At 50.5% G+C, this 12,205-nt stretch overlaps 1 protein-coding gene across 1 annotated transcript; it reads right to left on the reverse strand.

The window, feature by feature from the left end:
- Positions 1-2,372: 2,372 nt before the first annotated feature.
- Positions 2,373-12,205, reverse strand: LOC129641732 (keratin, type II cytoskeletal 73-like). The gene is given in 10 exon segments (XM_055566366.1): positions 2,373-2,629; positions 3,435-3,469; positions 4,444-4,564; positions 4,567-4,663; positions 5,051-5,176; positions 7,763-7,927; positions 8,667-8,762; positions 9,412-9,472; positions 10,294-10,508; positions 11,759-12,205. Coding segments are annotated over 10 exon segments (1,620 nt in total).

Below are 12,205 nucleotides of genomic sequence, written 5' to 3' on the forward strand. Positions count from 1 at the left end.
AAAAGTTATAACCAACCTAGATAGCATATACAAAAGCAGAGACATTACTTTGCCAACAAAGGTCAGTTTAGTCAAGGCTATGGTTTTTCCTGTGGTCATGTATGGATGTGAGAGTTGGACTGTGAAGAAGGCTGAGCACTGAAGAATTGATGCTTTTGAACGGTGGTGTTGGAGAAGACTCTTGAGAGTCCCTTGGACTGCAAGGAGATCCAACCAGTCCATTCTGAAGGAGATCAGCCCTGGGTGTTCTTTGGAAGGAATGATGCTAAAGCTGAAACTCCAGTACTTTGGCCACCTCATGTGAAGAGTTGACTCACTGGAAAACTCTGGGAACTCCCTCCATCTGATGCTGGGAGAGGTTTGGGGGCAGGAGGGAAAGGAGACAACAGAGGATGAGATGGCTGAATGGCATCACTGACTTGATGGACGTGAGTTTGAGTGAACTCTGGGAGATGGTGATGGACAGGGAGGCCTGGCGTGCTGCGATTCATGGGGTCGCAGAGAGTCGGACACGACTGAGCAACTGAACTGAACTGAACTGAATTGAAACACCTTTCAGTGAGCTCATTATGTTTTGAACCACAAAGATCAATAACAAGATTCTGTTTTCACTTAACATTTATTAAGCATGAACTTTGTACCAGGAATTGCACAGAACATCTTCATATTGCCTCATTTTAGCCTAACTACAATCTGGTGGTTAATTCTGCTTATTTTATAGCTAAAGAAATGAGGCTCAAAGGAGTTGAAAGCTTTGCCCATGATCACCACTTAGTTGCAGGGATTGAATCTGAATCCAAGGCTATCGACCTGAACCCTAGGACTCTCTCTGGACCCATAGTGGCCCTGTTCAGATGCACCTGTGAGCCCTGGTCTCAGTGTGTGCTGGCCTCTCGCTTACTTTTCGCTTCCTGTCACATGCTGCCAGCATGATTTTGGCCTGGGAGCCTATGAGAAAGCTCTGAGCACAGGAGTGTTTTGGAAGTTGAGTGACATACAACAGAGATGGCCCCCACGCTTAAACACAACTCATACATACATACATGTACATTCACGTCCACCTCAACCCAGTAAAACTTCCCCGAGGATCAAGAGAACACAGGTCATTAATTAAAACAGAATCTACCTTTGATCTTTGTCCAGAGAACAATGAGCAGTCAAAACTTGAGACCCAGGCTTTCTTGAACTGGCCTTCTGCTGCCTCTTGGCCAATTTTTTTTAATTGGAGTATAGTTGCTTTACAATGTTGGTGTTCATTTCTGCTGTACAGCAAAGTGAATCCACTATGCATATACATATATCCTCTCTTTTTTGGATTGCCTTTCCATCTAGGTCATTTGTTCTCTATGACTATATCTCTATTTCTGCTTTGCAAATAGGGTCGTCTGTACCATTTTTCTAGATTCCATATATGTGTTAATATACAATATTTGTTGTTCTGTTTGGCCAGTTTTAAATTTTGCCACGAGACAAATGTTGGCTCCCTGTCTGTCCCAACAATCTGGATGTTCTCAAAGATTTTCCATTCACCCGTGCATTGACCTGAGAAAAGTGTGACTTCAAAGATTCATCTGCTGGAGATGGGGGACAGAGATGAATCCTCAGTATCACAAAATCCAATGAAGGTGACCATGGGTCCTGCCATCCATGCAAGGATGTCTTTCACTCAGCTCAAAGGTTACTTTGGGGTTCTTTGAAAGACACTGGGCCTCAGGTTCCAGGACATTGACCTCTATTTACAGAAGAGATTTTGCCTAAGAGGTAGATTCCCTTAGGAGAGAAAAACAGCATGAGTTGTACAAATTTATTGGTAAGATGAGGAAGCAGGTAAGAAAGGCCTGAACGAGGACAAGAACGCACATGCTGAGAGCACAAATCCCTTCACCAAAGGGCTTCTCCTGGCTGTAGTCTGCAGGGACCATGCAAGGTAAATACAGCTAATGCCCAAGGGTTTCCCCAGAGCTGATGCTGATCTAAGAAGAGACAGTCCTTGCAGGTCTGTCAGGGGGCCTGTAATCATCTGTACCCATGGAGCACATGGCCAAAGCACAGGGCACAGAAGGGGAAGCAGGAGGACTGCCCTTGAGACAAAAGCTTCATCTGCTAGGGGCTTACAGCCAGGAAAGGGTCAAGTCTTTATCCCTGGCAATTCTGCAGGAAGGGGAGGCTGCATTAAGAAGCCTTTAAGTATGGAGGCAGAAGGATGGGCTAGCATCCTGACTCCTCATTAAGAAAGACTAAGGCAGAGAATTGCGAGAGAGATGACAGTGATGAAGAAAAGCAAGGTGATGATAAATGTGATGGAGGAATATCCCTGAAGAAGGGAGTCCAGGAGAAACCAAAGCAAGCTGTCTGGACAGCTGTCTTTCACTTTATCTTGGGGTCTTCTTGGTGGGTGAGCTCAGAGCTGGGGTCTTTCCCGGCAGGTCCTTGATTTCACTTGTACTCCCCAACCTGGTTTTGGCCTCCCCGCGGGGGCTGCAGTTCCCACTGCCAGTGACACAGCCCCCCAGCAGGAAGCCATAGCCGCCGCCGACAGAGCTGGGCCGATAGCCATAGGTGCCGCTGCCGCTGTACCCAAAGCCGGCTCCTGTGCCTGCCGTCCCGGCCATGGAGCTGCTGATGACGGCTGTGGAAGACAGAGGGAGGACTAATAAGTGCGTGTCCCGGGACGGGGCTGACCCAAAGTCCTCTCCGGCCTCCCAGCTCTAACTAGATTAAGTGTGTCCCTCCTAAGTAATACTCCACATCAACTGGGCACTTGGCTTTAGTGACATATGCTCAATTCCTGAGCAGCTTGAGCACCAGGAGAATCAGCCCAGATCCCACAGGACCCCCAAGCCCAGTACCTTCTCATTCTTTGAACAAACAGGAGTAGCAGGGGCTTCCCCCCAAAAGCAGATGACGCCTAAGCATCATGTAAGCCAGCAAATCTTGCGTTTAACTTAAGAAGACATTCTTAATTTTTTCCAAAGAATTTCCTGAGTGCTTGATACAGGAGAGTTTTTTCTGGCTTCTCTCAGGAGACCAGGCTGAATCCTTTGGGGCAGCATCTCAACTGCTTGTGCACGATGTTTCTGTGCACACCTGGGTCTCACTCCGGGTGAGGAGGTGCCCTTCTTTCTACTCACAGCTTCCGGCATGCAGCAAAGCCAGGATGGGGGGGTGGCAGAAGAGTGTGGGGCTGAGAGTCTTATGAGTGAGGTTTCTGGGGAAGGGGCCAGAAATGGAGAAGTGTGAAATGTCAGAATGTGATGGGAAGCTGACCCCATCAAGGAAGAGGCTCCAGGTCTCAGCACAGGAGGTGATTAGGACAATGTTGCTTTAGCAGGCAGAACCCAGGCTGTTCCATGGGGGTCCTGGTAGTAGGGGACCACTTCCTTTGTGTTCATTAATGGACTAAAAATACTCTTTCAGGGGTGTGAAATACTCACATATGCTCACAGAATTGGTGTATTCTCCAGACATCCTGCAAGGGGACAAAGGCACAGGTGAATCTCCATCACATGAAATCTGAGTTACCCTCAGCCCAGCCTGCAACCATCAGCCAGGCTAGCGCGGCCTCCGCAAGTCCTCCAGCTGGCCAGGTGGCATGAACTGCCCTGGGTGACTCTAAGCACCTCTCTCTGGTCTCTCCCCTTAGGAGATGTGTGAACTTGCAACCCTGGATCCCCTGTGGTAACACCACCTGCCAGGGGCCCTCCTGCTGTGCTTCCTGTCAGCCTACTTCTTCATCCCTGTGGGGCTACTGTCTGAATAAATACAAGTGTAGAAATACTGGCATCAGGAGTTGCCACTAAGGAACTAACTTCATGACTTTAGGACCAATAAGTTCTCTTCTCTGGGTCTCATTCATAAAATAATGCTAGGTTAGAATGGGGATTTTCAAGTGTCAACACTTCATGTACTACCCTTTCAACTGTTGCTATGATCACATATAACTCATACTGTTATATGTTTAGTATTTTTCATTGACTGTCTTCTATGACAAAAAAAAATGTATTTCTCTTAAAAGGAAGTTTTATATCAACAGGGTACATAGAAAAAGAGCATCACTGGACCAAAAAAAGACAAAAACAGTAGCAGTGAAAATAAATAAAACAAAAAAATTTTGGCTAGATATTGTCTGCTCAGAGACTTTGAACCTAGGATCTACCATCTCTTTACTAATAGAGATATTTGCAAGTGTCAGGTCAGTGTCAAATATACAAGAGCACCATGCTGAAGCTTTCTCCTTGTTGTAGTCTGAAGATTGGAAAGAAAACCATAAAGGAAATCACCTCTTATTATCTGATAGGATGCTGTTTAAGGCTATGTTTGTAAGTGATCTAAAAAGTATCTCCAACCCCTCCAACAGCCTGCCACTCATACCTGGGAAATTAAGTCGGAGGATTCCAAAAGTCCTTCCAGCCCTAACATTCTAAGAACTATCCCATCACCTACCTGCACTCCTCGCCCTCCAGCAGCTTGTGGTAGGTGGCAATCTCGATGTCCAGAGCCAGCTTGGTGCTCATCAGCTCCTGGTACTCACACATCATTCTGGCCAGCTCCTCCTTGGCCTGAGCAGGGCGGCCTCCAGCTCATCCAGCTTGGCCTGAGCATCCTTCAGGGCACAGTGGCCCCGCTGCTCAGCGTCAGTGATGGCCGTCTCCAGGTTGGAGCACTGAGGACCAGGAGGTGGCATTGCCCCCTGAGTTCTAAGGTACCTTGAGCCTCCCTTCACTGCCCCCCTCCAAGGGCTCGCTGTGGTTGGACCATGCTCTATCCTGCCCACTTCCTAGAGCAAAGCCACATCCATGGAGTTAGTGTCCTGTCAACCTGGAACTGAGAGGCTTTTATTCTCAGCCCCTTGGCTTTCTTAAAAGGCCTTTCCAATTATTCCAGGATTCAGGTGAGAGCTAAGTGTGGAAGGATGAGAACAGAGACTCCATCTGAGGAAAGGAGTTCTGAGATGGAAGACCCTGAGAAGAAGGGACCTGGGGGGAGCGTGTGTGACTGACAGTTTACCCCTCCCTTGGGAGTGAGCCAGGAAACCCCAAAGCCCCTTCACCTGCTTCTTCACACTCTCAATCTCTGAGCGCAGCCTTTGGATGAGCCGGGTCAGCTCTGAGATCTCATTCTTGGTGTGTTTGAGGTCATCCCCATGCCGACCGGCCGCCAGCTGCAACTCCTGGAACTAGGGTGAGAGGGGCCAACGCAGGAACCTAAGCTCAGCCTAGCAGGCTGTGCCTTTGCCTGGGGAGTGTGGCAGAAATGGGTAGGGGTCCCCAGCTTCACCAGGCTTATCAACAGCCTCCCGCTCAGACTTCTGTTCTTCGGCTTGATTTATCTGCCTTCAGCAGAGATGATCTCACTGAAGGTTTTGGCCATAAGGACAGTCGAAAGTCTCACACCCTCTACACTGCAGCTTTGCAACACACAACTTTGATTATGATACTCCTCTGCGGATAGTGCCACAAAGTCAAGGTAAGATTCAAACAACTCCTAGCCTGGCATCAAGGTGCCTTGAGATCTGACTCTATTAGGCTCTTCAGGCTCAGTTCTTACTGCCCTCATCTATCACCTACCTGATTCCGCACCTCTGCCAAACAGTTTCAGGTTCCATAAGGAGCCCATGTGCTCTTAAATCTCTGAGTCTGTGCACGAGCCCCTCCCTCCTGCTAAAAAACCCTCCCCCATTCATCCTCTCTTTTCCCCTAATCAGGTCCAGCTCAGCCAGGGCAGACTCACTTTCTCCAGGAGGCCTTCACTGGTCCCTGCTTGGGTGCCCATCTGTGCCCATAGTCCCTGGCATGTCAGTCTGTAGATCTTACCACTCTGTACTGTGACCACACATTTCAATGTCTTTCCCATCAGACTCAGAATGACTGGGTGGCAGGGACCTTTAGTTTTATTTCTGAATTCCCAGTATCTAGCACAGAGTCTGGCTAGAAAAGGGGTCTGGTGAATGAATGAATAAGTGAACCAAAGAGGGAACTGATAAGCCACCAATCTATTTTTTCTGGGACTTCCTCCCCTTCATAGTTCAACTGAGTTCCAGGCTACTGGCAGTCTTGCTGGACATGGAGGCACATTTTGTGTGTATGGGAGTGCGGGGGTAGATTAGGTTATATCCTATCACCATGGGTCATGAATTTGGAGTCATCTATTAGTTTGGGATTATTCCTGCATTTGATGTCATCCATTGAATAATCAACAGAGAGTACTCCATTTTTACCCCAGAATATGGTAATCTCCATCACTTACCAGCTAAATGACCTTGAAAAGTGACATAAGGGGAACACAAAGAACATGTGACATTCAGAACTCCAGCGACTATGCACTGCCTGTCTGTCTCTGAGGGGTTGGGCTTGCCAGTTGTCTAATATCTGGCTCCAGCATGGTCCTAGAGTCAGGGTTCTTCTTAAAGATGCCAAGTTCCCTGGAAGGTACAGGGCACTTCTCACTGTGCTCCTGTGTTTTATCTTTGGTGCCGGGTCAGGTGGCCTTCTGCATCTCTGCACAGTAGCCCTCCTCATCAGGGCACTAAGTCCCTGATTCTGACACCAAGTCATCTCCTCCTGAGACAGGAGATTAAACTCCTACCATTCAGCTCCCAAGTGACCCCAAGCCCTTCTCATAAATCCTCCTCAACCAGAGTCACCTCCTGACTTTCTGTCTAAGTGCTATGGAACATCAGACATGTAGATTCAGACCCAGCTCCATCACTTATCAGCTAAATGACCTTGGAAAGTTATTTAAACTCCTTGAACCCCACTTCTTCACCTTCAAGAGGGGAGTAATAATAAGCATTCACAGTACTGATTCTGGGATGACACTCATGCCATTCTGCTCAGTGAGTGCTTGCCCTGAGCTGGAGAAATCCTGGTGTGGGGAACCTCAAGAAAAAAATGAATCCACATTATGTTTATGCCTAATTCTTCTAGAAGGAATCTGGGATTAAGCACTGGTCACTGACAATCCAGAATGATTGGGCCACATAGCCATCCCTGATCCTGGCTGGAAGCTGGAATATAGAAGGATTTGGGGACTGGGGACTTGAGTTTGCACCTTTATCAAGAAGCCTTGGCCTGAGTTGTCTTCTAGGCCATGAAAGCCTCCCTTCTTCACACCCTTGCAGGTCAAATCTTTCTGCCCCTGAGGTAGCAAGGGGGCAGGGGGAGGGGCAAGATAAGGTCTCAAGAGTGTGGGTTTCCCTTGAGAAGGAACCTGATAAACCTCAAGGACAATTAGGAAGTCACGACTTTGATCTGAGAAACTAAATTATCTGAAGACTCATTTCCCCACCCACAACCCATGAGAGGAGTCAAGATCTAAGGGACTCAAACCTCCCCCTTTCTCCTCGGAGTTGGACTTGAATGAAAAGATAGGAGTGACCTGATCTCAGATGAGACTCCATAATTTATTGTCATTAACAAGGGAGTTGAGATGCTAACTACTCACGTTTTCCTTCTTCCCAGAATTAGTTCAAAACTCTCTGCCTCTAAGGACATGGCTCCCTACTTGCCCCAGCCAGACCTAGTTCCCTAACCTCTGTCTCCCCAAGGTTCGTGTTTCTGTGACACACTCATTTGCACTCAGCTGTGTGTTTTCTCTGATGGCTTCATGGTTCCTAAGGACAGAGCTGCCATCTCTTCCTTCTCTGGGGCTTCCCCAGCACCCTGGACAATGCTGTGCTCCTAGCGAGCATGTAGGCCATGGTGGGTCATGGGATGGACCAGAGGCCCCGGAACACATGACCTTGGAGAGGTGTGCAGCTCACCTTGGTCTGGTACAGCGCCTCAGCCTCCGCCTTGCTCTTGAGAGCAATGTCCTCGTACTGGGCCCTGACCTCAGCAATGATGCTGTTCAGGTCCAGGTTCCGGTTGTTGTCCATGGACAGGATGACAGATGTGTCACTGATGTGGGACTGCATCTGAGCAATCTCCTGCAGGGGCAACAAGGAAGTTTGAAATGCCTTTTTTGAGCAGAAGAATGTGCCAAGGTGATGGGCCTGCCCCAGCAGGGAGCTCCCCAGACCCTCCCAAATAGACTCAAGTTGTGGTCCCCAAAACCTCCAAGAATGGAGTTCACTGGTCCAGAGGTTCCAACACCACATCTAAAACTGCTGCATGGTTTTGAAGTAGCCCAAGAAGAAGCCAGCCCCCATGACTGTCACCTGAGATCAGTCAGGAGTGCAGAAGGTGGAGGGGAGACAGCCTGGCCACCACACAAGGGACAGTAAGGACATTTGAGAACCCATGAATGGGACAACAGGCTGAGGCTTGAAACCAGATGGTCACAGACGTGGTAGAAAGGATGTGAGACTTTCACCTCCATCCCTGGAGACTCCTGCTTAGACCCGAGGAAATTCCCAAGCCACAAAGAGAAGACAAGCAGAAGTGAGAATATGCTTGGCTGAGGGTCAGTGGGGACCCCTTAGGGCCCCATGGCTTCCTGAAGGATGTGAGAGGGGACAGCTGGTAGCCAGGCTGGAGTGGATGGCACACATCATCGGATGTACCAAGATTGATGTCACTCGCTTTGCTCTACAAAGCTCCCAGCATCCCAACACTGAAGATTCCCTGGGCTCTTAAAGTTCCTGATGAGTTAGTAACCACTCATTCACACATCTGTCCTTCCAGACGACGGAGCCAGGATGGGGACAGGAGCTGGGGGAGACTTACCCCCTCGTACAGGCACGTAAAGAACTTGATTTCTCTCTCCAGGGCATCCACCTTGGCCTGCAGCTCCACCTTGCTCATGTACGCTGCATCCACATCCTAGGGGAATCCAGAGAGCCCCTGACATCGTCCTTCTTCAAGCCCAGACAGGGGTCTCCAAGGCACTGGCCCCCCACACCCAGTTCAGTGACTAGCTGCCCCAGAAAATGGAGTCAAGACACAGGGGTCAAGAAGTGACCCCCACCCGAACTCACTGCAAGACCCTGAGCAGGTTCCTTATGCCTCCAGAACTCCTCTTGCCCCATCCAAGAATGGAATCTTTTTACTGCCTACTTTGTCTCAAAGAGAGTATGGGAGAGAGCCCTACCTCCCTATGGTCAGTCACACGATGGTCAGAGCTGAAGGTGGCCAGAGACAGAGTTGGAAGGTGAACCTGCAGCCCTTCTCAAAGCATATGCTGTTTCCCCAAGCCACCGTGGGCGTGGCCTGGGAGTGACTGTCCACGTCTGCACTCCTGCCCATTTACACAAGACATAGGCCTGAACAAAGTGAAGTGCACTGGATAAACATCAAGGTGTCCCCAGGCCGCAAATCCCTCCACCTTCTCCTGTGGCCCTTCAGCTCCAGGCCCTTCTGCAGTGGGTAGAGACTCCAGTCTTTCCTCTGGTTCACCTCCCTCACCCGCTACACTCCTCACCTCCTACACTCCTCACCCTGCTGGACTAAGGGACACGCATCCTGTCCTCACCTTCTTAAGCACCACAAATTCATTCTCAGCAGTTGTGCGCTTGTTTATTTCCTCCTCATACCTGCAGGAGAAGCATCACGATGAGAAGGGTGTGTGTGGGTGTGGGTGTGGGTGGGTGTGTTCTCATCATGAAAGAAGAGATGCGATGCCCATGTTATGTACCTTTTAATAGATATTATTTTACATTTTTGCAAATCTGCCCAACTCATTAGGACTATGTGGCCAGTGTCGTGGGCAGGGTTTGAAGCAACCTCCTCCTGGACCTGGGGACTGGATGGCTTGGGTCTAGATTTCCTCTGAAGCCTGGAGAGTGAAAAGATTCTTCCTCCTCCCTCTCTGTCCAAATCACAGGAACACACCACTGCCCCTCTCTCAGTCATGATTCTTGTGTCACCCCAGCTGCCTGATACCCCTATCAATAACTTCACCCCATTGCCAAGTGTGAGTCCCAGGGCAGTCAGACTGTCCCCTGGGACAGGAGGAAGGAACGTGGCCTAAATGTCTAGGATCTGAGGGAAGTGAGAGGAAGCCCGATGGAAAGTCCAGCTCCCTGCCCAGCTGGTAGGTTCCTGGGAACTTGGGGGCAACTTGAACAAGCTTAGGACCTGAGAGGCTATGGTATGTACACCTGGGCTCTTGTGAATGGGGAGCAAGAGAGCCGCCAACTAGGACAGCCTCCCCACTGCCCGAAATGCTGGCTGTCCCCTCTCTAACCCACCTGGCCACGCAGAGAAGGCCCTGATCCTGTCTGGGCAGAGGATCTCAGGATGGGTCACTCTCACCTGAGCTCAGTGCCCCTGAGGCCAGAGGCATACATCTCAGTGCCTATGGGGAGAGCCCGGGCCCAGGAGGCGGTCAGCCCGGGCGCAGGGTTCCACTCACCTCTTCTTGTAGTCCTCCACCACATCACGCATGCTCCTCAGCTCCGAGTCCAGCCTCACCCGGTCCCCTGACAGCATCTCCAGCTGCTTGCGCAGGTTGCTAGTGTAGCCCTCAAGGATGGGCTCCAGGTTGTTCTTACAGTTGTCCAGATCCTGCTGCTGCAGCAGCTCCCACTTGGTCCCCAGCACCTGGTTCTGCTGCTCCAGGAATCTCACCTGGAATCCAGCCAACCAATAGTCAATGGCAAGAAGCCAGGGAATTTTCTTTCCTGGACAGTAGCTGTGTTCCCTTACGTTACGTAGCCTCATCCCTCAGAAAATGACTCTCTTACCCCTTCCCACCCAGGTCCTTTGTCTGACTGCAGTTCTCTTTTGGGGATCAGCCACTGACATCAGGAGGGGCCTCATTATCCTCGCTTGCCCCTCATCAAGATCTATCTCCTATGCACCTGTCCTTACCTGCCCAGACCAGTGTCGATGGTTAGCCTGATACACCTTTCTTGGGTGAGTCCTTAGGCGTGTAACCTGGCCACACTGGCCTTCACGCTCTTAGGGACCCCTTCTCTGGGTTTCTGGTGGCCTGGCCTGTGCTCTGCCTACTCTGTCTCCTCCCTCACCGCCTGTCCCAGCCCAGCCAGAGGCCGGTATCCAATTGATCTGGGGTCTCGAGCCCTCCCATGTTGCCTTCATTTCTGGCTGCCTATGACCTCAGAGGATTTCCCCAGGGGGAGAACCAGCCTTTTCAATTTGCAATCTACGAACATTCCACCATTCCCTTGCACAAAACCCTCCAGTGGTTCCACATCACCTACAGGGTCAAGCCCAAATTCCCTTCTTGTGCTTTTGCAATGTGCCAGTGCCTCTCCCACCATTCATCCAACACACACAAACCCCAGTTCTCCCCACTCTTCAGACAAGTCCCATCAGCCTGCATGTGACTCTTCCCTCTCCTTAGGTTGCCTTTCTCCACCTCTGTCTGGCAAACTCCTACTCATGCATCACTGCCCTACCTCACTGTCACCCGTGGTGAGCTTCCCCTGCTCCCCTAAGCTTGGGAAATGCTTACTTCCCCAAACCCTCCTACCCCTTTGCTCTTCAGTGGTCCTCAAACGTAAGAGTGTCTTGACATCACCAGGGGGCTTCTTAAAACACAGATTTCTGGGCCCCACTCCCAGAATTTGTAGTTCAGTAGGTATGAGGTGGAGCCTGAGAATGTGCATTTCCAACAAGTGCCAAGGTGATGCTGACTGATAGCGGTTCATGGGCTCCTTTTGAGAACTGCTGTTCTCGTGTACCACTGATCCCCATCTGCCTTGCCTTATAGTTTAGGGTGTATTATAGGTTATGAGTCTGTCTTTCAACCAGAGTCTGAGCTGGTCTGGGTCCCATGAGAGGAGGAACTGGGCCTTACAATTTCTAGATATCCTAAGCTGCCACAGACCTTGTCTTTCTCCAGGAATTCCCACCTTGTCGATGAAGGAGGCGAACTTGTTGTTCAGAGCCTTGATCTGCTCCCGCTCCTGGGCACACACTTTCTGGATCTCGGGGTCCAGCTCCACATTGAGGGGAGCCAAGAGGCTCTTGTTGACGATGACCTGGTGGATGCCCCCAGGTGGGCACAGGGATGGGCACATGGGCCCCAGGGCCACACTGCCAAACATGCTGCTGGCAAAGCCGCTGGCTCGGCCTCTGCTAAACCCATAGCCCCCTGCCCGCCCACTGCCACTGGCCATGTTGAAAGAGATGCTCCGGGCACACCCCAGGCTGTACAGGCTCCGGCTTCCGAAGCCCCCGCTGAGCCCTTTGCTCCCTGCCCTGTAGGAGGGTGAGCTGCTCCCAGAGAGGACAACTGAGCATCCGCTGAAGGCCCCCTTGGCAGCAGCTCCCGACTTGTAGGTGAATTGGCGGCTCAT

This window comes from Bubalus kerabau, chromosome 1 (assembly GCF_029407905.1).
Source record: "Bubalus kerabau isolate K-KA32 ecotype Philippines breed swamp buffalo chromosome 1, PCC_UOA_SB_1v2, whole genome shotgun sequence".
Lineage (NCBI taxonomy): Eukaryota > Metazoa > Chordata > Mammalia > Artiodactyla > Bovidae > Bubalus > Bubalus kerabau.